At 40.4% G+C, this 26,967-nt stretch overlaps 1 protein-coding gene and 1 long non-coding RNA gene across 8 annotated transcripts in view; one reads left to right on the plus strand and one right to left on the minus strand.

The window, feature by feature from the left end:
* Window positions 1-25,660, plus strand: part of LOC131480799 (uncharacterized) — a 121,498-nt gene extending 95,838 nt beyond the window's left edge. For 5 of the 6 annotated variants that reach the window (XR_009245826.1, XR_009245828.1, XR_009245829.1 and 2 more), the window contains 2 exons: window positions 3,641-4,000; window positions 25,582-25,660. This is a non-coding gene — a long non-coding RNA (uncharacterized LOC131480799). Of the gene's footprint in view, window positions 1-3,640; window positions 4,001-22,344; window positions 22,449-25,581 lie in introns of all 6 variants that reach the window. The other variant, XR_009245827.1, reaches the window with a different exon arrangement.
* The window catches only part of EDNRA (endothelin receptor type A), a 64,393-nt gene that overhangs the window by 2,047 nt on the left and 35,379 nt on the right, over window positions 1-26,967 (minus strand). For both annotated transcript variants that reach the window (XM_058666790.1, XM_004588128.4), the window contains exons 3-6: window positions 21,744-21,871; window positions 9,419-9,617; window positions 5,533-5,685; window positions 724-857 (exon numbers count right to left, since the gene is read on the minus strand). In XM_058666790.1, coding sequence (XP_058522773.1) covers window positions 724-857; window positions 5,533-5,685; window positions 9,419-9,617; window positions 21,744-21,871 — 614 coding nt within the window. The remainder of the gene's footprint in view (window positions 1-723; window positions 858-5,532; window positions 5,686-9,418; window positions 9,618-21,743; window positions 21,872-26,967) is intronic.

The following is a 26,967-nucleotide window of genomic DNA, read 5'->3' on the forward strand; positions in this document are numbered from 1 at the left end:
AAAACCTGCTAGCTGGCATTTATCCTTAGCATAAGCAGTTTTCTTGCCCAGAAGCTATTTCTTATAGGTGGCAGTTGGGATTTGTAAAAAGTGCTTGTTTAAGACAAATATTGCATATTCTCATTTGTGTAAGCTAAAAAACTTGAATTTTGTGGAAGAGAGAATGATGATGATGACAGATTAGCACAGAAAATTCAGGAAGCAGTTAATAAAACATAGCTGGAAAGGGACAAATTTGTCTTGGTGTTGTATAGTACAGTTGGATAATCATAGTCCAAATCTTATGTTGTATTTCCAAATAACTGGAAGAGTTCAGAACTTCTCAACACATAAAAATGGTAAATGTGTGATAAAGTAGAAATGTCAGTTACCCCGATTTGATCACTACACATGTAATACATGTATGGAATCATTGCACTGAACCCTATAAAGATGTACAAATACTAACTATACAAATATTTTTGAAAATGGTAGTTGTTGTCATATGATAACAGATCACCCATTTGGTTCACTGAGATCCTTATGTACAGAACACTTCCCTGCCCTGGGAGCTCCACATCCTGGGAGCAGCTTCCGGCTCCATCAGCTGGAGAAAAAAAGAATCAACTTCACAATTTTTAATTTTGAGTACTGTTGAGAATGTAGACAAAATCATTTAGTGACAATGTTATGAAACACAAAAAGCAGAAAAACCCATTTCCTCCTGACCACATAGACTCATACCTAAGCAGTTCACATCGGTTCTTGTCCATCTCGTCATACACAGTTTTCTTCAGAATACGGCTCAAGTGAAGAGGGAACCAGCAAAGCGCAAAAATAACAACCAAGCAGAAAACTGTCTTGGCCACTTCCCGACGCTAAAGGAAAGAGGGGGAAAAATGTACAGTAAGCTCAAAGAGCAGCACAATAAGGTGGCAGGTGTCAGGAAAGTGAGTCTGAGAAGAGCCGAGAGAGTGGACCATCTCACAGGGCACATGCTGCTTCAGGGTTCTGATTCCAGGGTGGGTGTACAGGCAAGTGCTTAGGAAGCTGCTCAGGCACAGATATTCCGTATCAGAGTGCCTGGATCCATGCCTGCCAATGCCCCTGACTGCAGCCTCCTGCTCAGGCACTCAGAGAGCTGCAACTCTCTGGTGGCTCAAGTAGTTTGCTCCTGGATGCATGTGCAAGACCTGATGGAACTCCTGTGCCCCACCTTCAGCCTGGCTATCGTAGGCATTTCTGGAGTGAACCAGCAGATCTGTAGCTCTTTCCCTCAAAAGAGTAAATACATAAATAGCATACAAAAATACATAAAAAACAAACAGCAATAACTAAAACCTTGTTGTTTCTCCCTGCAGGCATGGCCACATGCCACAATGACAGATTTTTAAAAATTTATGTATTTAAAAGGAAGAGTTACAGAGTAGGGTGACAGAGAGAGTGAGAGCAAGAGAGAATGAATATTTCATACGCCAGTTCACTTTCCAAAGGCCTCAATGGCCAGGATTGGGTCAGGCCAAAGCCAGGAGATTCATCTGGGTCTCCAACATGGGTGCAGGGGCCCTCGCATTTGGGCCATCCTCAGATGCTTCCCCGGGTGCATTGGAAGGGAGCTAGATTGGAAATAGAGCAGCTAGGTCTTGAACTGGCACCCAAAGTGCTGATGGTACAAGTTGTAGCTTTACTCCATGTGCCATGGTGCCAGCTCCCCCCCCCCCCAAATTTTTTTTTTTACAGTTTTCCTGAGTTTGGCTTTCTGATCAAGGAGTTGCTAGTGATATGTTTGGGCATTTGCCAGGAGGGATACTGTCTTCTGGTTAATGTTGGGGATAGGAGAGAGGTGAGCCCAGTCTGTGGCAGAGTCTGTGTGTGCTTGTAGTGGATGTGTGGTGAGTGGGGGAAGCAGTTCAAAGCAGGCCAGGTGACTGAATGGGGCATGAACATGATTGGCCAGTGCACAGGAGGTTCAGGGTAACAATAGGAGTAGGTGACAGCACAGAAGTAGGAAAAGGTTTCCTCCTAACCCTGTCCTTGGAGAAAACTAGCAGGGAGATTTCTTTTTTCTTTTTAAATTCTTCTTTTTTTTGTCATGCTATTTCTGTGAAGATATAGTGTCTGCAAAAGAGGGATCAGGGTAAAGGATTATCAGCAGCAATGGTTAGAAAATCTGGAGCATGCTGATCATAGACTGACTGTAATGGAATGTAATGGAAAGTTTATGTGCCTTTGCATCAGCTCCGGGTCAGAAAATCCACAGGTTAGCAATGGTCTGCAACCATTAATGTGTATATTAGGCTCAAGTGTAATACTGCACACATGCATTTGGAAGCCTGACTAGGACCATAAAATTCAGCATGTCTGTATCTGGGACCAGTTGATGTCCAAATAAAAGTGACTGAAAACAGAGGTTGGAAAGGTAATGCCGATTCAACCAAAGCACAGAACATTAAGTCAGGAAAGCCAACAATAAACTCACACGCAGAGCAAAGCCATTCACTTAGCTTCCATGGCAGTTGTCACAAATTTCTGCTTTAACCCAACAAATGGTTCCTCTCTACTACTTCATAGTTAGGGGACTGGCAGGGTATGGCTGTGGAGTGATGTCGAACGGAGAAAATAGAGGACTTCAAACTGCAAGGGTGATGGATCTTTCTGTGTCTACAGACAGAAAGGCTGGGTATGGGGAGGAGTTACTTTTCCTGAGTGCACCCTCAGAGAAGACTGTTTTAAAATTGATTTATTTATTTCAAAGAGTTGGGGGGCAGGAAAAAGAGAGCACGTGTGAGCCAGTGAGCTCACATCCACTGGTTCACTCCCTAAGCTGGGCCAGGCTAATGACAGGAGCCATCATGCTTTCCCAGATGCTTTAGCAGGTAGCTGGGTCAGAAAGCCAAGCAGCTGGGCTTTGCCACAACACCATTTCCAAGATAAGACTTTTAAAATAAGTCTTTAACTTTCTTGAAAGTCAGAGTTACAGAGAGAGAGAGAGAGGAAAGATGGAGAGATTGTCCATCAGCTGGTTCACTCCCCAAAATGGCTGCAATGGCCAGAGCTGAGCTGAACTAAAGCTAGGAGCCAGGTACTTTTAGATCTCCCATGTTACACTGGAAGCCATTCCTTCCTGTGCCAGCATCCCATATCAGAGCACTGGTTCAAGCCCAGGCTGCTCTTCTCCTGAGCCAGCTCCCTGCTGATGTGCCTGGGAAACAAGCAAAGGTGGCCCAAATACTTGGGCCCCCGTCACCCACACATGACACACAGATGGAGTGCCAGGGTGCTGACTTCAGCCTTTCCTGTCTTGAACTACTGCAGTCATTTTGGGGAATGAATCAGTGCATGGGTAATCTCTTTCTTCATCTGCCTTTGTAAAAAACAACATCTTTTAAAAAAAGTAGTATCAGTACTTCGCCATGACAATCTGGTGTCTGCTGAACCAGCATCCATTCTCTTGCCTTCCTCACCATCCCTCATTCTAATCTTGTTCTGTCAGTAGAGGAATGTGGCCTATGCATATCTAATTAATTAGATCAAGTGGTGAGTGTGTGTGTGTGTGTGTGTGTGTCTGTGTGTGATGGGCATTAGAAAGGCGATTTGAAAATGGAGTCACACTCCTTGGTTACGTGCACATTAATATATTCCTACAATCATCCCTTTGCAGCAGCCACTGCTGTCTTCCAAGGATGAAGGAAAGATGAGAAGAAGAGCAGACATCTGGCCTTTGCATTCATGGACTACTGAACCAATGACATCTGAACTTCTTGCTGTGGGAGGAAGATAAGCCCCTACTCAGGCACCTCACTGTAATTTGGAGTTTTCTCTTACCAGCATTCAAAGAATCTAACTGATAAAGCTGTTGCCATTGTAATGAAGAGAAACCAGAGTAAGACACACAGCAAGACACAAGACAAAGTCAAAGGGTTGCAATGCTACGCTTTTCTGCACGAGCTTGCCATGGTCTCAGTGAAGGATGCCCAGCCAGCTTTGCTTGTCTGCGAGTAGGAATGAAACAGCTCTGAAGGTGAGTAGACAGAATGTCTCCTATACAAGAACCAAATCGGTTTTTATCTCCATTTAGCTGAGTAAACCTCTTAGCCACCTGTAAAATGGATAATATCTGACCCATCTCATAGGACGCTTGGAGGAATCAAATAAGAAAAAGACATGGAAATGCTCTTGAAAAATGAAACGTGATAGAAATGTAAAGTACGTTAGTATTCCCATTCCTGATTCAGTTACTGTGAGAACAGGTATCACGTTAGATATGGTGGCGACACAAAACTCAACATGAAAACTTTTTTCCCCCAAATTCTCCATTGTGAATGAACTCCAGTGCAGGAGTGAAAGGTAATACATGCTTAATGTATTCACTTTTGGAGTATATGGAACATGCATGCCTGAACAAAGTCAGACCAAGGTTTCTCAATGCATTTTTCCTGCTCAATGTCCATAAAAGATAATAGCTACCATTTGTGTGGTATGAGAGACTTTACAAAGTACACGCATGCACGTTCATTCCTTTCATGTTCACAGGAATACTGACTCACATGTTATTATGCCCAATTTCTAGATGGGGAACTGAGGCTCAGAAAAAGCAGTATAGCACCCAAAAAGAGCTGCTGATGAGGAATGATGCTGGTGTGTGGAAATTATATAAGACAGATAAACAGGCTTCATTAATAACTCACATTAACTTGGTACGGTTAGACATTTTCATATTCTCCATTGGGATGAGACATGGCCAACACTCCTAATTTTACTTTTTGAATTAATAGAAATTAACATTTGATGAATTCCTAGCGGGAGCTGGGAACCATCAGGTACTTCTGACGCCTTAGGTAATCCTAACGGCATGTCACTACATCTATTTTATGAAAAAGTAGAAGCTTGTAGATGAGGCAGTTTGACTAAGGTTGCAGAGCCAAGGAGTTCAAGCTTTGCCCTCTAAGGACCAAAGCTTTAACCATTTTATTTGCTTTCCAGGAGCTACCAGCACTAGCCTCCTATTAACCTGCTTAATTTTGTTCTAGAACTTGGAACCAATTTCCTATTAAAGGTCTTACTGTAGATGTTGCTTTAATAAGCTTAAATTCCTGTTTCCTACTTACCACAAAAATGGTGCCCATTCTTCAGCTAGGTTTTTGTTCTTCCTCACCAAGTCCTGTGGCTCTTTGAAGGTCCAATCTCCCCTCATTTGTGAATAAAGTTTCTCTGTGATTTTATCTCATAACCTCACTAACTTTGTATAGCACAGGCTGCTTTGAACACCCCCATGATTCCATTTTCAAATTGTTATTTTACTGTCTGATACAGGCAAAACCTAGTATTGTATTCTGCATCTAAACAAACTAAATCTAGAAAAGGAACAGTACAGGAATAGGCAACTGGCATTTTTCACCCATTAGAATCTTCTGGGTCCACCACCCTCTTATGTAGGGTGTCACTGGACCAGAATATTAGTATCTGGCACATGACTGCACTTGTATTTGTCAGGTTGTTATTGTCAAAGACAAAACAACCTTGGCCATATTTTCATGATCTTGGTAGATGTACCTGTTTGAGATGTTCGCTGAGGGCAATCCTCAGGCTGCCGTTCCTTCGGTTCAACATCTCACAGGTCATGAGGGTATAGAAGATTGCGGTGCACACCAGTGGCATACAGAAATAGAAGCCGAAGAGCCACCAGTCCTTTACATCTTGGTAGAACTGTGAAGAAGGCATAGAGGGGACAGAATAACATAAGTCAACTGTACAAGGCCTCTGGGAGCTTCAGCAGCTTTACATTGTAGATGGATACATTTGCATTTTCAAGTTCTTGGCTTGTCTGCAGGGGTACGCACAAAATTCACAGGGAACATATATTATGAAAAAACCATGCATCAATTTAAAAATATTTTTGCACCCAAGTCAACTTGTAATTCCATTTTCCATAAACTTTTTGAACTACCCACCTAATTAGTGGGCTTTGGGTATTGCTCAATACTTAATCAGCTTTGAAACTCCATAAATGATCCTGGGATTTTAACAATACATGAGGAAACTGTATCTAAAAATTATCCCAACAAAAACACTTCTGTAAACTGAAGTCGATTTCAATTACACAATGGAAGAGCCTCAGTGAATAACAAGAATTTCTTTACAAAGCCCATAAAGCGTGATTTGAGGCCTGTTTATTGATGAATTTCAAGTTTTTGCTAGTGCCTGCTTCACTTTTGACTATTGAGGTTGAAGTGTACTTTAAGTGAACGTATTGTTTGGAAATGGTGAAGGTTATGAATGGCTTATCTGTGTAGCTTTGGTTAATGGGATTTAACCCTTTGTCTGGCATGCCAGCTATGTGACCTCACATCCAGCCAGTTCCAGCAATCAATAACTGTGCCCTTTTTCCCTCTTTTAATACTTACCACCTGGAAGCCATTGAAGCCGCATACCTTATCTGCAAGCACAGTTATGCATATCTCCCCGGGGTAAAGAGGATTTGTAAATACCAAGATTATTCAGTTTTATGTCTCTTAAGAGGAGGGAATTTAATATTCTATAAAAATGGAAGCTGGAAAATAATCTCAATACTTCTTCCCACTAAATTAATCACCAACTTGGGAAGCAATGCTTTTCTTTCCTTACAGATTGTTTATTTACTAAGGTTAATGCAGCCTCCCGTAATATCTCAGTTCCCACAGTAAAAAATAATCTTGCCTCTCTGTGAACACTGGAAGCTGGATGGTTTCTGAATATAGAAAGAGGTCCTGTAAGCTACATTTATAACATATCAATTCAAATGATCTAAAAATGGTTCCCAAAGACAAAAACTTTCGGTGTCGGGATCCTTAACTGTTTTTATGCCATAGACTCCTTTTGGAAGTGTGGTAAATACTATAATCTCTTATGAGGAAATAAAATAAACCAATTACAGCAAGTTACAGCTCTCAAAATGTTAAAAATAAAATTCTATAGTAACACATGTGTTTATTAAAATAATAAATACCAAGGTGGTTTCAATGATCCCTAGAATTTTGGAGTAGTACAGGGTATAAATGACAGTTTGACACGTGTGTGCAAAAATGTATAGGGCACGAAAATGTGTTATTTCTATTAGTGAAAGGGGCACCTCTAAATACAACTGTGATTTGTTGCTTTTATTCACAATCAAAGGAAATGACAAATTTCAGTTAGAAGTCAGTGAAAATAAACATAATTTTTTTCCCATCCAAGCTCAGATCCTTGCAGTGTGTATCCTCAGGTTAAGTGCAAACTTCCAAAAGAGTTAGTTTACTCAAATATGCTTATATAAATATTTTCATATCCCCATCACACTGGATGGATTTCAGTACTGAACTTAAAAGAAAAAGCAGAAAGGCCTATTAAAAAAATGTTTTTTTGAAGTACAACACAAACACTCCTTTGTGTATCCCCACTCCTTCTTTTGTAGCTCCTTCCTGGGCATGGCTGGCTGGGTGTGAATGACCCAGAGACAGCTGCAGAAGGGCTGTGATGGAGTCTCCTTGCCCCTTCCATGGGAGAGACTCCTGAGAGAGGGGTCATCAGCAAAGATGTGGGAGTGCCTTAGATCTGTCTAGGGAAGGGCAAAGTAAAGGAGGAAGAAAGAGGGGAAATAAAGTTAAGGAAAAAATGGGACTTTCGTCTTGAAATGAACTCTAAGATACTATTCCTTCCATTCATACCTCTCTTCTGTCACCCTACACACCTGTGCAAACAGTAGTCATTGCTGCATGACTACAGCAATACAGGAGAGCCAGTCTTTAGGAAGGAAGTCATTGCATTCTGTTTTGCTCGGAGAGTTAGTGATAGCCTCCTTCTCTAATGAATTGTCTGCAATATCTGGATTGCTTATTTACATAGCCCAAATTCTGATAACCTCCTATTGTCTTCTTTGTTTTTCACTGTGGAGACTGACCTTATTAAAAAGTCAGTTGATAATAGAAGACCTTGATTGTAAGGTTGCCAGCTTGGCAGTTTTCCTGGGTACTTTTAATTGTAACATCAGAGTTTCCTAGCAGAGTAATGGGTTAACTTGAAAACCACTAAGTTTTTGAATTTTCCAAGTTAAGAAAATGTACCTGGAAAGGTCTGTGAATGATTATGTGTGGAATCTGAGCTGCATGAAACGCACATCAAAGCATTCAATTATGCTGATTTAAGAGAAATAGTTATCCTTTTGGTTTTCATGCACAGTCCACATGTAACTAGTTTAGCAAAGGAAATATGCATTTTCATCATGTTTCCTAATACAATCATGTGATTAAATTTTTCAGAGAAACTTTAATGTGGTCAGATGTGCTAAAGAATAACTGAATTTGTTAAGCTACAGCACCTTCTAAAATTTTTGGCAGTTTTAAGTATTGTATTTATGTTTATATTAATTGTATATTGATCATAGAATCCATGCTATTATGTTAACACTACTTGCTACTTTGAACTAGTAAACACATCTTTAAAATTATGAGTGAGCAATGTATAGTTTCCCTGTGTAACACAGAATAAACATCCACATGTCTGTCAAGTGGAACTTATGTTCCACTTTATAACAGGAAAAATGTAGTATAGATGCAAACACTGTTAGCTACATACATGAGAGCGCTTCAAAAGGTTCATGAAAAATAGAATTCAATGGTAGGCTTATGTTGGTGAGAAATAAATTAAATCCACATAGTGCAAACTAAATGAAGTCCATGCAAATTCAGGTTCTCTAAAATGTTCATGGAAATGTGTATCATGAAAAAAACAATCACATATTTAAAGTTTTTGGCACCAACATAGATTCTATAAAAAGATTTATTTATTTAACCTGAAAGAGATACAGAGAAGGAGAGAGAGAAAGCAAGAGATAGTAAGAGAGAGTGCTTCTACCACTGGTGAACTCCCCCGCTGGTAGCAATGGCCAGGGCTAGGCTAGGCAGAAGCAAGGAGTGAGGAGTTTCTTCTGGGTCTCCCACATGGGTGGCAGCAGCCCAAGCACTAGAGTCATCTGTTGCTTTTCCCAAGTGTATTAGTAGGGAGTTGAACTGGAAGAGGAGCAGCCTGGATATGAACCAGCATTCATAGCAGAAGCTGGCATTGGAGATGCTAGCTTCATTTGCTGTGTCACAGCATTAGCCCCTAAATTTATCATTCCATTTTTTTCAGAGACTTTTTGAAGTCATCTTGTACCTCCAATCCTGTTTTCTCTCAGTTTCGGAGTTCTTAGTTTGGTGCAGCACAAGAGTTTTGTCTACTGCCATGCAACAAACAAGAGTGGCAAGATAAAGACTGATCTGCCACTTACATTGCATGCAGTTCAAGGACACTGGACTGAACTGACAGAGTAAAGCCTATCTTGCCTTGAGAGGATGCAACAAGTCTTCTGATGGTGAAGCAGATTCTATCCTGTAGTAACTTTTTAAACTGAGTGCATTTTACACATTTTACAAACCAATAGTACCTCCATGAATTTTGAGGTGGCATTTAGCATACAGGTTTTGTGCTGTTCACCCCTGTATTCAAAGGGCACCATGACAAAGCCAATGGTTTCAGGGATGGCCAGGATAAAGGAAAGGATCCAGATGGACACGATTTCAATGGCTGTAATCAAGGGAATCCCAATGCCTTGAACACGACTCCAGGAGGCAACTGCTCTGTACCTGGAAGGAAACAAAGAAAAGTCGGGTGATAAAATCAAGTTGTTAAATTTTTTTAGATGTATTTCCATTATAACAAAAATTAAAAATGCTGGAAAGTTCTCTCCCATGTTCACCAAGCCACCACTGGCTTTTAGGAATTTTCTGGGTTCTAATGTGAAAAACAAGTGGAATCTTTCGCATCTTCTTACATTTACAAAACAGCTGCCTAGCAGGTCTGAGAGTGATACACTCACTGATGTGAGACACTGATGAGTCTCAAGAGAGTTCTGGGCCCAGAACCAAGGAATAGGGATGCCTCTTGCTTTTAGCCTGAGGGAAGACTCGACCATGGAAACATTAGTGGGAGTTGCTGGTACTTGTACTAATCTGTCTTCTTTTTATATATTTATAAAAGAAAACATGCAGGATTATAAAGTGTGTCTTCATATCCTTAGCGAGTAGTTAGCATAGATTTCTACCATATCCTTCTGTCTTCAACATATGATCATGAGCGGTGGGTATTTGCCTAGTGGATAAGATGCCTGTGTCTTCACTGGAGTGCCTGGATTAATTCCTGGTTCTGAATCCAACATTTTGCTAATGCAGACCCTGGAAGGCAGCAGAGATGGCTTAAGGTGACTGCATTCCTGCTTCCCCTGTGGGAGACCTGGCTTTTGGCTTCAGGGATGAGGTAGGGGACATTTCAGTCATTTGGGGAGTGACCCAGTATATGGGAGATCTCTGTATCTCCTTTTCTCACATACAGAAGTAAGTAAGTAAGTAAATAATATGATCACAGTGGGATAGTCTCAAGTGGCAGTTTTAGTAAATAATATTTTTGATAAATGTCAAAGAATGACTAAGTCTCTTGAATTTCGGTCCTGAGCTAGGGTATGTAAAGCTGAGTTGAAGACACCTTGGTTCCTAATCTTTAGGGTTGAAATTTAAGAGAAAAAAAAAAAAATGGTTCCTATTGGGTAGAGATTATCAATGTAATTAAACGAGAGTAATCAAGGAACTATATGGTTTTAAGAATTTATGCTTATTTTATTGTTTAATATTTTTACAATAATAGTTTTAAACATTAGGTGTAAGAAAGGTTTAGTTTAAAAACCATGCTCTTTGACCTGATGTGATGGTCTAATGCTAACTCATTCCAGATGTATTATTAAGAAAAGGTTTTTGACATGGCATGGTAGTTTTGTGGTTTCATTCCTGAAATATTTGTTGCTGGTGTAATGGAAAGGAAACATTTTCTTAGTTTTTGTTAGTTCCAGAAGAAGGCAGTAAGATCATGGCACTGGAGACAGGTGCGCAAGGGTACATGGGCCATGTAACTTAATGCAGAGGATTTAATCAACAAAGGCCTGGCAAAACATAAGCTTCCTACAAGCCCCAGGGTGAGCCTGCATCACTCATACTGAGTGTACTGTCAGTATGTGTACGTGGTACATTTGTGAAAACACAATTGTAGGAATTATGCTGCCTCATTTTTCAGCAGAATTACTTATAGATTAGAACCTATAGCTTTGGGTGTGTTACACTGTTGCCACATGATCAATAAACAGCTGAATTTGCTAGAAAAATGTTTTGGAAAAGTTTTTTTTAGGACCAAGAAGATTGATATACCAGAAAAACTTCTAGGAAAAGTCATGACTAATTCAGAATAGAAGAAAAAATGGCTATGCAAACAGAACAAGACAATCCTTTTACGACACTGCCAAGATTGCCTTTTAAAATTTATGGTTATTCCAGTGGGATCAAGATTGCTGTTTGTTTTGCTTTCCATCTCTGTTTATGTTTCTTTGCTGCATTAAAAGCTAAAAGGAATGATGGCGAGAAGTCTATATGCCAGAGCTTTCAAGTGAGCTACATTAATTTTTTCTTCTTGTGTCTAAACTTAGTCAAATAAAATGCCTTATCTCATCACAGGGAAAGTCAGATTTCCTAACCAAGATCTGAGATGGAAAGCGGTTTAGGAAAGAAAATGTGGTCAACATATTTTAAAAATTATTTTTATTTGTAAAGCAGATATACAGATAGAAGTGACAGCAAGAGAGATCCTTCATCTGTTGGTTTGCTCCTCATGACTGAAATGGCCAGAACTGAGCTGATTTGAAGTGAGGAGCCAAGAGATTTTTCTGGATTTCCCACATGAATGCAGTGGCCCAAGGACTTGGGGGAAATCCTCCATGGTTTTCCCAGGCCATAAGCTGGGAGCTGGATGGGAAGTGGAGCAGCTGTGACATGAACAGGTGCCCATATGGGAGTCCGATGCCAAAGGGAGAGGATTAGCCTGCTTAGCTACTGTGCTGGCCCCCCAACATATTATAATGAATATGTAAGGAAGCTTCAGAAAGTTCATGGGACATAGAATTACAAGGTTTCTAATAGTATGAAATTCTTGAAGACTCCTCATATTCACCAACTTATTTCATTTTATGATGTGTCATGACTTCTCAGGGTATTACATATCCATGATCCAATAGAATTTAAACATTTTTAATGAGTAAAAGTGGGGCTGGCATGATGGCTCAGTGGCAGAATCCTCGCCTTGCACATGCTGGGGTCCTATTTAAGTGCCAGTTTCTGTTCTAGATGCTTTACTTCTTGTCTAGTTTCCTGATTGTGGCCTGAGAGAGCAGTAGAGGATGGGACCTGTACCTGCTTGGGAGACCCGAAGGAGGCTCCTGTCTACTGGTTTGGGATCAGCTCAGCTCTGGCCATTGCAGCCACTTGGGGAGTGAACCAGCAGACAGAAGATCTCCTTCTCTCTGTAAATCTGCCTTTCTAATAAAAATAACTCTTTAAAAATATATGTAGAAGTAATTCTTAGAGTATAGTTTTGCAAATGATTCAGTCATCTCCTTCATGAATTCACTTAAGGGAGATTTAGGTTATTTTCCATTGGTAACTACACTGATCGTTCTAACAACTCTAGGAGATAAGGAAAACAACAACAACAAGACAGTTGAAGTCAATCAGCATTGATATTTGTGATTGTGGAGATGGGGAAAGGTGTAAAAATATGAAGTTCCAGATGTCCCCAAAGTGATTTCTATTTGAGATATGACACAAGACACATACAAACATGCCCTTCTTGCCAGGTGTGATACTTGTTTATAACTTAGTTTATAAGCTTTTGATCAGTAGCTACAACATTTTCACTTGTCACAAAAAAAATTGCAGGTACAGATCCAACAGCACCTATTCCAGAAACAATCCCCCTATTCCGCAGTACTTTGTTCACATGGCTTACACTGTGTTCTTCTGGTTTCCCTCCTGGCTTATTGGCCAAGCCTCCTTTCCATGGCAGTACCCAACCCTCTCCCCGCATTGTTACAATTGGATTTCTCTTACAATATAATCCTGCAACTCTCTCTTTTTAAATCTGTACGCTTTCTCTCGATGATCTCATCCAGTCCATGGCTAGATTGTTATTTAAACCCTTGGCACACTGCAAATTCCCAAATGTGTAACTCACCTTGGAACTTCACCTCCAGTTCCGGACTCATGGGTCCAGCTGCTCACTAGGACCTCCAGTGGGCTTCCCCACATTCCAAGCTATCCTTTAGCAAGTCTCATGTCTTCCCTTGAGATATGCTCAAATGCCTCTACTCCTCACCATCTCACTATTCATTGTTCTGCGTTAACTGGTTTCCTTGTGTCTACTTTGCCTCGCCATATTCTACAGCAGCCAAAATGAGCCTTTAAGTTTGATCATGGCACCCTTGCCTCAAACCCTCTGATGCTTTTCCATCTATATGGGAACACTCCACAATCTTCAGAGCTGCTTTTTTATTTCCTTCAGTTTTTACTCAGTTATGTCTTTTCATGGAGACCCTTACATATTTATTTACATTGTCATTTGAAGGAAAGAAAGGAAGAGTAATCTCTGTCCCTTGGTTCACTCCCTCAAATGCCTGTCACCATTCAGGGATGGGCCAGGCGCTGGGAACTTCATCTGGGTTTCCCTTGTAAGAGGCAAGGATCCAAGTAGTTGAGCCATCATCTGCTGCCTCCTAGGATACACATCAGCAGGAAGCAGGAAGCAGGAAGCAGGAAGCAGGAAGCAGGAATTGAGCCAGGACCTGAAGCCATGCACTCATGTATGGGATCAGACGTGGGTGTCGCAAAGGATGTCATACTACTGTACCAAACACCTGCCCCAGGATATAACTCTCCTCCCAGAATGTTCCTGTTTGCAGTTTTCTTTTTCCCATAACATTTGCTACCATGTGACAAACTGAATGTTTTGCATATTTATATTGTTATTCTCTATGTCCTTTCTTTCCTTGAGAACATAACTTCCCCAGAGCAGACATTTTGTAGGGTGGTCAGCATATTTAGAACAAAAGATGCTGAACAGATAATGGGTTTCCTTACTATGCATTGTCTGACTTTAGTGGCCTAAACCAGTAGCATATTATGGTCTGAATATTCTCCCATTTTTCAGGCTGGCCCTGAGTTAGGCAACAGATGAAAAGTTGCTACTTTTAGAAACTCAGAGTCAGATATTATAAAAACAAGGGGCGGCCTCTGGGGTGATGATCGTCCCTGTGGTGTTCTGGTTGGGAACCTGAGGACTGGGAGCCCAGAGACTGGCCAGCTGCCAAGTCTTCTGCCTGGCCTCTAGTGTTCACGGGGAGGCAGGGCCAGGCCTTTGGTTTGCCAACTCTCAGTAGAGTCTTTTCCCATTACATCACTTTATATCTGGCCACGTGATATGCCAAAATAAAAGTATGAATTTTATGTTTTATTTATGTAAAAGATATTTGTTACTCTCAGTGTTTATGAATGGATGTTCACACGTTTTCAAGATCAGAGGTATTCAATGAATGCTTATTGATACTTTAAGGTTTGGTCTGGAACAGTCATTACATTAAGATACTTTGGGACTGAAAGAATTTTAAAGTATTATAAGCTAGAATAAACTGAAAGATGCTACTTCAACAGAGTCTATTTTTATTTCTTATCCTCTGCCCATTTCTATTCTCATAGGCATGGTTTGGACATAGACTATAATAATATTGGTTACTATTTTATTTTTAGCTTTATTTACATGGAAAAACACTCTCCTATGTTTCTGCAAAGGCATAGCACTCACCAATTTAACACAGAGTAGAATAGACACAGAGGTAATTTACTTAAATCTTTTTCCTGTATTCATATCACTTCTGGTGCTGTGAATAATATGCCTAAAATTATGTCTTTATATAAAATTTTCATTCTTATTGAATGATTTTCCTAGATTCATTCGTTTAAAAGGGATTACTCCATTAAGGGAATTAAAAGGCAGTTCAGATGTCTTTAAAAACTCTTCTGGGAGGTTGGTGTTGTGACATACCTGGTTGAGATGCAGCGTGGGCCATCTGTGGACAATGACATTTGAGTGTTGAATTGAGTGTTGGCTGTTCTGCATATGATCCAGTTTCCTGTTAATGTGTCTGGGAAGCAGCAGGTGGTGGCTGAAGGACTTGAGTCTCTCTACTCACATGAGAAACCTGAATAGAATTCCTGCCTCCTGGCTTTGGTCTGGGCCACCCAGGGCTGTTATGATCATTTGGGAACTAAATCAGTGGATAGAAGTTTGATATCTCTCCATCTTCCTGTTTCCTCTCTTCTCTCTCTCTCACTTTCTCTCTCTCTTCCCCCGCCCCCTTCCTTTTTCTGTCACTGCTCTCTCCCTATCACACTGCCTTTCAAATAAATACATAAGTAAGTGAAGCATTGAATCTTAAAAAAACAAAATCCAAAAAGCGTGGGCACGGTAGTGAAGACCCTTGTAGGGAAGCCTGCATTCCCTGTCTGAGTCATGGGTTCAAGTCCCAACTCTACTCTCATTTCTGCTTCTTGCTAATGAGCCTCCTGCTAAGCAGCTGATGATGACTCAAGTAGCCGGGTCCCTGCCACCCACGTGGGAAACCTGGATTCAATTCTTGGCTTCTGACTTCTGTCTGGCCCAACCCGCTGCTTTGTAGGGAGTGAACTGATAGATGAAAGAGCTCTACCTCTGATTCTGACTCTTTGCCTCTCAAATAAAACTTAAAATTGTAATTAAAAGTATTTGCTTAACATCTGTCAGTGAATGCTTTCTTGTGTTACAAACTCTTTTTACAAAAGTTGTCACTCCTATAAAGTGGCATTTTTATCTTTAACCCTTCATGTAGTTTATTAACGGCAAACCTGACTCTTTATAATGATCAAGATTCATATCTGCTAGGTGATAGATAAACCAATTTTCTTAAGGATGTATGAAGGTTAAGATATAACAAAGAAGAATTTCAAAGAGAAACCACGTGTGGTGGACTGAATGAATATTCTTAGCATTGTCTATGAGCTGTTATCATATGAACATTGTCAGTGAACCTGTTCTTTGTGTTAATATTACAATATCATGAAAAAATAGTGTCATAGCAACAGCAACAACAGCAATAAAAATACCTCCTAGCAGTTCTTCAACTGAGCTGTTAAATCGGGCTAGGCTGTGATGGTTGTAACCAACGAGATGCAACTAGAATGATCCTTCACCAGTGCCAAGCCTGACTTCCAGAATGAGGGGCAGGCTCCACCCAGATCCTTGAGCCTGCTGGAGTGAAAGGCTCTGAGATTCCAAGCAGAGGGTGGTGGGGTCTGCTGGATTCAGACACCCAGCTGACTCTGCCAGGGTTCCAGCCATAGGAGTGTTGGACCCACCAGGCCAGCTCAGAGCCCACTGAAATGCACTAAGTGCAGAATTGTCCAAACTCCTGATAGGCAACATGGAGAGACAGGATAAGGGATGGTAGGGATAAAGCTGTTAGGTTTAGGGGTTGTTTGTTATCAAGAGAAAGGAGGTAGCAAAACCAAACAGCTGCCTGATCTTGACAACAGAGTAAGATAACAGGATGAATTATGTTAGTAGTTACGTGCAACATGAAGTGGACTTAAAAAGCGCTGGGATTCCTGCCAGCTGCTGAACTCTGTCCCTGCCTAGCCTTCTTCTGGTTGAGCCACGTGGGTTCTCCACTGTAGCTAGTCAGCTCGGGGAAACTCAGAATGTGGCAGACCAAGTTCAAGTCTAAACAAATCAAAATGAGGGTTTTTTTTTTCCTTCTTGAAAATTCCTTTATGCTTCTTTTGAATTAGGACAAACTTTTGAGATTATCACACAGACCACCAAGCAGTGTCTGGAATGATGACTTGAAGAACAGACTCCAGTTTCTGAGGATCAGGAGAGGAAAACAAAGTGGCTTCACTCATGGACTTTTACAACTTTTCCAGGTTTCTAATTACACACCCTTCTGGAACAGTTGTTAAGAAGAGTTTTATCTTTTTACAGCCTCCTTCCCCAGGCATCTTTTAGCTACAAGTTGGATCTGTACCCAGAGTTTTTTACCGTCTGATCCTGTCGTTGTCATCTTCCTCTTTAAGCACAGCTGCATAAAGAGTAGCACTGAATCCTCGCCCCCCCCATCAAAGTCACACATGAAACTTGTTATGTATGGCATGCAAGAATATGTATTTTAATTTTTGGCGATGGCTGGCTGTCTTTCCTGTTAGAATACTTCCTGCATTCAAAACATTTTCCCTGATAAAACTGGGTGGGTTTAAAAATTGTTTCCCAGATTTCTTCAGTTTTTCTTTTCTCCTGAAATTCTTACTTTAAGTTAGTAAACAAGGAGGTAAATCTTAACATTGAAGGAGGAAGTAGTAAAAACATTAAACTGAGATGAGTCTACAGTGGAAATAAACAGTGTAATCTCATTCACTATAACACAAATAGTGCACTTTCCCTGACTCTCTTGTTTACCGTGTTCAGATTAAAGTGGGTTATGAGAATGTGAGGACTTTTTCTTTGACTTTATAATACTCTACAATCATTGAAGGAATAATGAAGTAATGAAGAAATTCTGCGTATAAATTGGATAGATTATTTCATTTTCCCTTAATTGTGAAATGAGGAATTATCATATTTTTAAACAAGACTGTAAAAGGTTGTAGGAACTCTTCTTGCTATATCACATTTTAGTTCATCTTATACAAATGAAAGCAAGGATTTATACTGCAAATTATTTTCTGTAAGTTTCAATTTCTCTCTTTTGATTGCTAATTTCATTTGAAATAAAGTGATACTCTTTAAGAACAAAAAAGGGGTGTAAGGAAACGAAATGAAGATTCCAGCAAATGGCATCTTATCTCCAGGAATTAAGTGTGAGTGATTCATTCTTTAGTGCGAAAGCTTTTGAAATAGACATGACAAGTAGATTCCCTACATACAGGTCCCAAAGCTGAGTCAATGCCAAATAGAATGTGTAAAATAGCAAAGAATGGGTAACAGGACCAAAATATAATGTCTTCCTTACCAAGGAAAAATCTCTCCCAGATGAAGGGTGGGTTTTGTGGGAACAGAGTATTAAAATGATTCATCTCCTTGTTCTAAAACTCAGACCAAATCTTAACGATATAGATTCTTGGCATTTAAAAAATTTGGTTTATTTTTTTTAAGACTGATTCATCATTTGGTACATGACTGATGTGATGGAAATCTAGTTAACTCTTGCTTCAGGCATCAGACAGGGAGAGGAGGTGGCATATGTGAGGTGACTGCACCAGGAATAGGAATTAGTGACCTACCCTGTCCTAGTCCCCACTCCGTACACTGGTAGGAGGTAGCCTAGGGATGCCAGCAGCTGAACAAGCTGATTCTTTGGACCCTAAGATTCCCCAAGTGGAAAAACAGATAGGAAACAAACAAAACAAAAAGGGTGGGGAAGAACAAGCCTGACCGAGAAGCATACTGTAGGAGTATTTCCTCAATTTATTGCTCTGTGTGTTTTCAGATTTTGTGAATTTGATCTCTTTTATCTCTTGTAAAACAATCCAGAATCGTATCACTACTGTTTAAGTTCAGATCCTCCTTTTTCTGGAAATGAAAAAGACAGGTTTGTTTTCTTTTATGGTTTTGTGGTTTGGGTTTCTACATTCCTGAGCGTAGTGGGTAAGAATACAGACTACCTACACTTAACTATTGGCTCCAACCACATGTACTTAGTTAACCTTTTTCAACCTCAGCTTCCCTAACTGGGAAATGGGGATAACTCTATTACTGGTCAGGATTAAATAGGATACTTTCTGCGAAGTATTTTTAATAAGGCCTGATACTTACTGCTACTCAACACCTGATCATTATTATACATATTATTCACAACACAATAAATAAACCTTATCAAGCTTTTTTATTCCCAGAGGGCTGGGGAATAGCACTACTTAGTAACAAATTTTTCCTTCCTTCATTTTATTTAAAGTGGTATCAGCCTATCTTACTACATATGGGTGCAGACTCCAGCAGCTGTTCCTACATCTCTCTGTGATTTATCTGCATATTCATGCATGTATACCACAATGTTTTAAATACTGTATAGCTTTATAACATTTTAGCAATATTAGTAGGAAGAGTTTGTGTGTATATTACATTGTATGATTTTTCAAAAGATTTATTTATTTATTTATTGGGAAGTCAGATATACAGAGAAGAGGAGAGACAGAGAGGAAGATCTTCCATCCGATGATTCACTCCACAAGTGGCCACAACAGCTGGAGCTAACCCGATCTGAAGCCAGGAGCCAGGAACTTCTTCCAGGTCTCCCATGCGGGTGCAGGGTGCCAAGGCTTTGGGGCATCTTCGATTGCTTTCCCAGGCCACAAACAGGGAACTGGATGGGAAGTGGGGCCTCTTGGATTAGAACTGGTACCCATATGGGATTTGGCATTTGGAAGGTGAGGACTTTAACTGCTAGGCTACTGCACTAGACCCCACATTGTTCTATTTTAAAAAGATTATTAGTATTATTTTTTATTTGAAAGGCAGAGTTATAGAGAGAAGGAGAAGCAGAGATAGAGAAATCATCCACCTGTTGGTTCATTCCCCAAATGGCTGCTACAGCTGGAGCTGAGCTGAGCTGAGCTGAAGCTAGCAGCCAGGAAGCAGAAGCTTTTTCCAGGTCTCCCACAAGGGTACAGAGGCCCAAGGATTTGAGCCATCCCATGTTGCTTTCCCAGGTCATAAGCAAGGGGCTGGACTGGAAGCAGACCAGGAGTCACACGAACTGGCACCCACATGGGATGCTAACACCAAAGGCGGAGGCTTAGCCTAGTACACCACAGGCCCTATCATATATTTTTTAAAATTTTTACTTGGTGTCATGACTACTTTTTCATCTCTTCCCTGTGGTATTGTTAAACATTTTAACCAGATATTGTAATGAGAATACAGGATTATATCCAAATATACAGTCTGGTATTTCAGAATATCAGAAATATTTACTTATTTACTTTACAGGCAAATATTTACTTATATTAGTAATGTACTACATACAACTTAAGTCTTTCTTTTTGAGTACTGTAGTACTTTGGATGAAAGAAGAAATGCTGTTAGGATGCTAGGAACGGGAACGTCAGAATGGAAACTTACTAGTGAATGAAATTCAGATCATCAGTGTCTACTCAACTTTTGGTCATCAATACCATTATCTATTGAATCAAATAGAAATTAGACAATTGCCACCTGCGCTAGGCAAAACTCTTACCATTGGATGTGTTGTGGAAGGTAAACCTCAGATTCTCCCAGGAGTTGCCCACTAATAAGTGATAGATTTATTTCTGATCTTTGTGTTTAACCATTACAGTGGGGCATTTTTATCAACAGCATTACTGCATTTTAAGCTACCAATGGATTTTTTTTGTTTTTAGTTTCAGTGATAAATTCATTTTTAGTAATGATATTAAACACTTGTTTCAATAATAGTCATACATTCATACCAATAATATTCATTTTAATTTTAATGACTAATGGAATGGGCTTTTCAAACAATAACAATTTTAAGATTAATTGTAAATGATCACAGCATCTGTAGGCACCTACATGTTCATCGAGAGAGTGGGTCTCTAACTGCTGTGGCGATGGGACTCACTTTTTGAGACAAGGTGATTGTCAGCAGCACGTGTTTGGAAAAGTTGACAGTCCTTAAAAATTTTTTTAAAGATTTATTTATTTTTATTGGAAAGGCAGGTTTACAGAGAGAAGAAGAGAAAGAGAGAAAAATCTTTCATCCCCTGGTTCACTCCCCAAATCACCGCAATGGCCGGAAGAGCTTCTATCCGAAGCAAAGAACTGGGAGCTTTCTTTGGGTCTCCCATGTGGGTGCAGGGTCCCAAGGCTTTGAGTCGTCCACTGCTGCTTTCTAGGGCCACCAGCAGGGAGCTGGAAGGAAAGTGCAGCAGCCAGGACAGGAACTGGTACCCATTTGGGATCCTGGCGCATGCACGATGAGGACTTAACCACTAGCTATCACTCCGGGCCTGAACGTTCTTTTAAATTTAATGTCAACTAATTAAATAGTACATTAGAAATGATCTGCGCAGCACTGTATTAAAAATAAAAGAATCACATAATACATTGTGAAGTTCTTTTTTAAATATATTTTTATTTTGAATTTTGAATTATGTGGTACAATTTTGTATAGGCTGGGATTCCCCTCTAAAACATTGTGAAGTTCTAACTTAATTCTGTATTGTTCTTGCCATGAAATCCAGGAGGCCTTTTTAGTAAATTCCTGACAGCCATGTGTGAGCATTCAGGAAAGGCCTAAGAGCTACATGAAGGGTTTTCCAGAATGAGATAAAGGAATATTTATGTTGTTGTAAAAAAAAAATTACAAAATGATTTAGGCATGAAAAACACCAGAGTAGAACATAACAATATTGTGTATTTACCACTTAGCTCAATACCCACCATCACAAATCTAAACAGTATCTTCATTTTTCTAATGTTAAGTTCACCCATTGAAGATACAAGATTTCCAAGCCCTAAGATTTCCTTTTGACAAAGGTCATCCCACACAGGATTATGGTCAGCTTTTCCTTTGGCACTGTAAGGAGGACACGCAGATATTGGCAAAACTGCTCAGATTCATCTCGCCTGGGTCAGCGAATAACCAGCAAATGTGTACTGTAGTTCTAAACAACGGAGGTGAGACTATTGCTGTTTCCCTTCACTTAGAGCCCATTAATGTCCCTTGCGGGCACCAACCCTCTTGAGCCCTTTTGTGTTGGAGAACCATGGTTTTCTAAACCCCACGCAAGAGCAAAGGGAAAGAGCTGTGTTACCTGTCCACACTCAGAGCGCAGAGATTGAGGACGGTGATGCCCACTGAGGACTTCTGCAGAAATGGAAACAGCTTGCAGAGAAATACTCCGAAGTCACTGTGTTCAAAGGGCCAGCGTCCAGCCAGCAGCTGCAAAGAGAAGATGGCACAGTCAGAAGGCAGAGCCCTGGAGCACCCGAGCTCAGGCACACACGACCCAGCTTCCAACATGATTCATTGTGCTTTCCAAGTTGGGCAGGGAGCAGTGGCTTACTTGACCATTTTCCCTTTTTTTGGTAGATATAGATAATTTTTTTTTTACTTAAAATTTTTTAACTGACACATAAAAATTGTACCTATTATTGAGGTATCATGTGATGTTCTCTACATGCATATATGGCATAATATACAATCAGAATAAACATATCTATCTTGGCAAACACAGGATATTTCTTTATGATAAAATTATTCAAAATAATTTTAGTCTTGTGTTGCTTAGAGAAATATATAGTACAATGTCCTTATTTATAGTCACTCTTCTGTGTGACAGAATAGAACTGCTTGTTCTTCCCTAACTACAACTTAGTACCTATTGATCAGCCCTTCCCATACATCCCTCCCAGCTTCTCTCTCCAGCCCGTGGGAACCACCATTCTACTCAGTGAGATCAACTTTGTCTGGATTCCACACATGAATGAAATAATCTCTTTCATGGATTAAAGACTCAGTGAGTTTTGGTCTGGGCAGAGTGAAGTATCTGTAGTCATATAGTAGAAATTAAAGTGGTAATTTAAATGCTTATAACCTAATAGACTCAACACATATGCCATATATTATACACTAAATGTAAGTTACGAGAACTATGTAGAACAGAAGATCTAAACATTGGGAATCATTTGAAACATTCATATTGCCTGCTTTTGAAAGAGCAGCACAAGTTTCAGATATGGGAGGACAGCTTAATGGAGAGGCAGACAATGCATGGTCTCTTATCAATCCTTACTAATCCATAAGTAAAGCAAGCTGCCCTGACCAGTGGCACTGGGGGATTGCATTATCTCAAGGCAGACAGGCAAAACTACAAATGAGAACTGAATAAGAATGCTAGAAAAGTGAAATGGTTTAAGGTGAGCTGATTTTATCAGCTGGTTAACACTTAAAGCCAATCTTAATAAAGATTTTTTTTAATTTATTTTACTCGAAAGAATTGCAGAGACAGATAGAGAAGCAGAAAAAGATATCTTCCATTTGCTGGTTTACCACCCAGTCACAACGGTCAGAACTGGGCTGCTTGGAAGCTGGGAACCAGGAGCTTCTTCCAGGTCTCTCATATGGGTGCAGCAGTCCAAGGACTTGAGCTATCCTCCGCTACTTTCCCAGGCCATTATTAGCAGGAAGCTGGATCAGAAATGAAACAGCCAGGGTATTAGTCTCAGGCAGAGTACTAGTCTGCATGTGGCCTCAATTTACAGACAAAGAAGGAGAGTGAGGGCAAGAGAGGATCTTTCATCCCTTGATTCACTCCCCAGATGGCTGCAATAACTAGAGCTGAGTCAGTTTGGTCCTCTGGGCCTCCCATAGAGGTGCAGGGTCTCAAGGATTTTGGCCCTCCTCTGCTACCTTCCAAGGCACACCAGCAGGGTGCTGGATGGGAAGCGGGACAGCCAGGACCAAACCAGTGCTCACTATGGGAAGAGGCTTCATCTACTATGCCAAGGGACCGGCCCCTAAGGGCATTCTGAACTTTACATTTTCTTCTGCACTTGGGATGTGACTTTGCTTCACAAAGTGTGACCTAAGTGATCTTGCTCAAAGCACTTCTTTTATAGAATAACACAGTGGCTGAGATCTCTTCACATCCTTTACAGGCAAATCTATTCTTCTTGCTGACAATTTGGAATCTTTGCCCCCAGGTAAGGGTGGACACCCTGTAGTGGCTGCAGTGAGCAGTTCCCTGTAAGTGGCTGCTACTAATCTCATTAGGTATTACACTAGAAGCACAGGATTAAATAACAGTTTGATTACCTGAAGGGGGAAGGAAGTCTGTGGAACATGGCATGCCTTTTCAAGAGTAAAAAATGGTACTGATTCCCTGTCTAATTCTTGCTTAGTGACTCAGAATTAGGCTGACTTCATTTAACAGCCAACAGTATCTTCCTTAAAAACTGGACAAGAGTGCTTTTCTTCTTTTTGCAAAGTACCTGTTGGCACAGTCGTTGTAAATTTAGCTTTGGATTTTTCTCCTATTATTTTTAGAAGATCACACAAAGTTTAATTTCATGATCAGTGTCATCATTAGCATGAATCCATAGAAAGGCATTGGGAAACCAGCACTCCATAGACTAAAAAATCAGAATACTCTATGTTTTAAGAATTTGGTAACATTGGCCCGTTGCAATTCTACTGTTAACACTAAGATCCTGTATGAGTAATTTCATAGTTTCTTTTTAGTTTTTTGAAAGATTTGTTTATTTGAAAGGCAGATTTGATAGTGATGGAAGGGGATGCAGAGAGAGAGATCTTCCATACAATGGCTCACTCCCCAAATCGCTGCATGTGCTGGTGCTGAACTGATTGGAAAACCAAGAGCTTCTTCTGGGTCTCCCACGGGGTACAATGGCCAGAGCATTTGGTCATCCTCTGTGGCTTTCCCAGGCACATTAGCAGGGAGCTGGATTGGAAATGGAACAGCTGGGACATGAACTGGTACTCACATGGGATGTTGGTTCCACAGGCAGAGGATTACCCTGTCAGCCCCTCAATCCTTTCTTCTAAATGGTTTCCTAAAAGGACCTTTGTCTGCAATCTTTCTTGCCTCCAGCCTCTTCTTTTACCTCACCATAATCAGCCTTGATGGGCATCTTCTCAGAATTTCCACATAAAGTTTTGTCCGAGGAATTTAAAAGGCTGTTTACAGAGACACTGTGCTAAATTCTCACAGATTTCATCAAGTTAACAAATAATTATATCATTGCTGTCTGCTGCTTACTGATGCCTGTCATAAATAGCCATGCAAAGCCATTCAGGGAATGAACCACTCCAATAAAAATAAGAAAAGTTGAAAATGGCTGTTTATAGAATAGGAGTTTAGTATTTTGGCCCAGAATTGCAATTCTCCCATAAAGACCACAGAGATGTAATTAAATTCTGTAGGAATCGTTCCAGGATATGCCTTGGAATAGTTGAACAGTTTGTATTGACACATTCCCAGAGATTGGGAGGATTCTAGGCACCAGTGCTGTGGGTCAACTGGTAAAGCTGCTGCCTGACATGTTGCCATCACACATAGGCATTGCTTTGTGTTCCAGGTTGTTCCACTTTCCATCCAGATCCCTGCTAAACCACCTGGGAAAGGCAGCAGAAGATGACCCAAGTGCATGGGCCCCTGCCATCCATGTGGGAAACCCAGATGAAACTGTTGGTTCCTGGCTTGGGTCTGGCCCAGAGTCAGCAATTCCAGTCACTTGGGGTGTGAATCAGTGGATACAAGATCTCTCTCCTTCTCTGTTTCTCTTTCTCTCCAGCTCTGACTTTCAAATAAATATATTTTTAAAGAGGATTCTGAAAGTCATATGAGTAGGTTTTCCAATTGCTATATGCAACAAAGGGAGAGAAAAACAAAGAATGCTTCTTGTTTAATGGGGAAAGCTGAAAGCTTCCAACAGTAAGTGACAACAGCTCAGAACAGAGTGGAGGGAAACCATATCCCAACAGGCAATGATTCAGATGCTTTCAATCTCAATTAAACTTGTCCTTTTGCACATTTCCTTGGACTTTTAACTCAAGCCAGGTTAGGGCTGAGTATAAAGGAAGGATAGAGAGGAAAGCTGTTATGGAGTGTTTGTCTTTGACACAAACAGGTCTGGTGGTGCTGGTGGTAGAGGTATTTTTCTTTTCCTCAGGACTGGACGCTGGTTCTTCTTAGAAGTACACACAAAAAAGGTAAGGAAATTAATACGTGGAGGAAATTGTTAGCCACTCACAGTGTAGACTTCCCTAACCTACACCTGTTATTCTGAAAGCATGTCTGCATAGTAACTTCCATTAGTGTCAGGAGCAAAGGGAGACAACCTTCCTCCTCTCTGCTTCTTTAGTTAGATGTGGCTTCCCCAAAGAGACCTTCATTAACTACCCAGACTCAAGTATGAGCTACTTGCTTTCAAGGATCCAAAGTTAGCACAGTCATGTCTGCAAAATCTCCTCTCCTGGGTGGGTATGTGTTCCAGTGGCTTGGGATGCCTGCATCACACATGGGAGTGCCTGGGTGGAGTCTTTGCTACTCTGTTTCGAATCCAGCTTCCTGCTACTGTCCATCTTTGGGAGGCAGCAGATGATGGCTAATGTACTTGAGCCCTGCCATCCACATAGGAGGTCTGGGTTGAGTTCTGGGTGTTTGGGTTCTGCAGGATCCAGCACTGGCTATTGTGGGCATTTGGAAAATGAATCAACAGATGGAAGATCTAAGCATATCTGCCTTTAAACAAACTGTAAACAAGTTTTAAAAAACCCAGCAAAACCACCTCACTCATATTTAGCAAGAAGACATACACTAAGGAAAGGACATGAATAGTAGCCAACAGCCTAACTTGCCTGTTACCTTTATCAGAAGAGGCATTCCGGGACCTTTGACTGCTGGGAATGTCTCCCTTCTGTTTTCTACTAGTACTTGAAACTGAAAGTGTGATGTTCAGAATGGGAAAAACTAAGCTGTCTAAAAGCTGCTGTAATGAAGTGAGGCTCCCAATCAAGCCCTCAAAACACCCTGCCCAGAGGCAGCCCCTGTTAATCGCTGAGTGTTTCTTCCAGCAAATGTCTTGTGTATACAAACCATTTGCCATTAAAAAAATATGGGGAAAATGAGAAAATAATACTTTATAACTCTCAGCTATGATCTCTTTTTTTCTAGGGTAATTTTCTGGGAAGCACTATTACCTAATTAAAATTTTTGACATTTAAAAGCAAGTTTGTGAAACAATTTAGACCAGGACAGGAGTTAAGTAACTGTTTAGATAATATCTAGACCATGGAAAAAGAACTAGCTGATTTCTTTCATGTTAACAAACTACTAGCCTGACAAACGAAAAAGTCAAATTGGTTTCAAAGGTTATTCTGGCATATTTGAACAGTCATGGTGCTTTTTTTTGCCACAAGAGAGTCTGTGTTATATTATATACATATATATCTGTGTGTGTGTGTGTATATATATATATATATATATATATATATATATATATACATACATAAAA

This window comes from Ochotona princeps, chromosome 7 (genome assembly GCF_030435755.1).
Source record: "Ochotona princeps isolate mOchPri1 chromosome 7, mOchPri1.hap1, whole genome shotgun sequence".
In the NCBI taxonomy this organism is placed as follows: Eukaryota; Metazoa; Chordata; class Mammalia; order Lagomorpha; family Ochotonidae; genus Ochotona; species Ochotona princeps.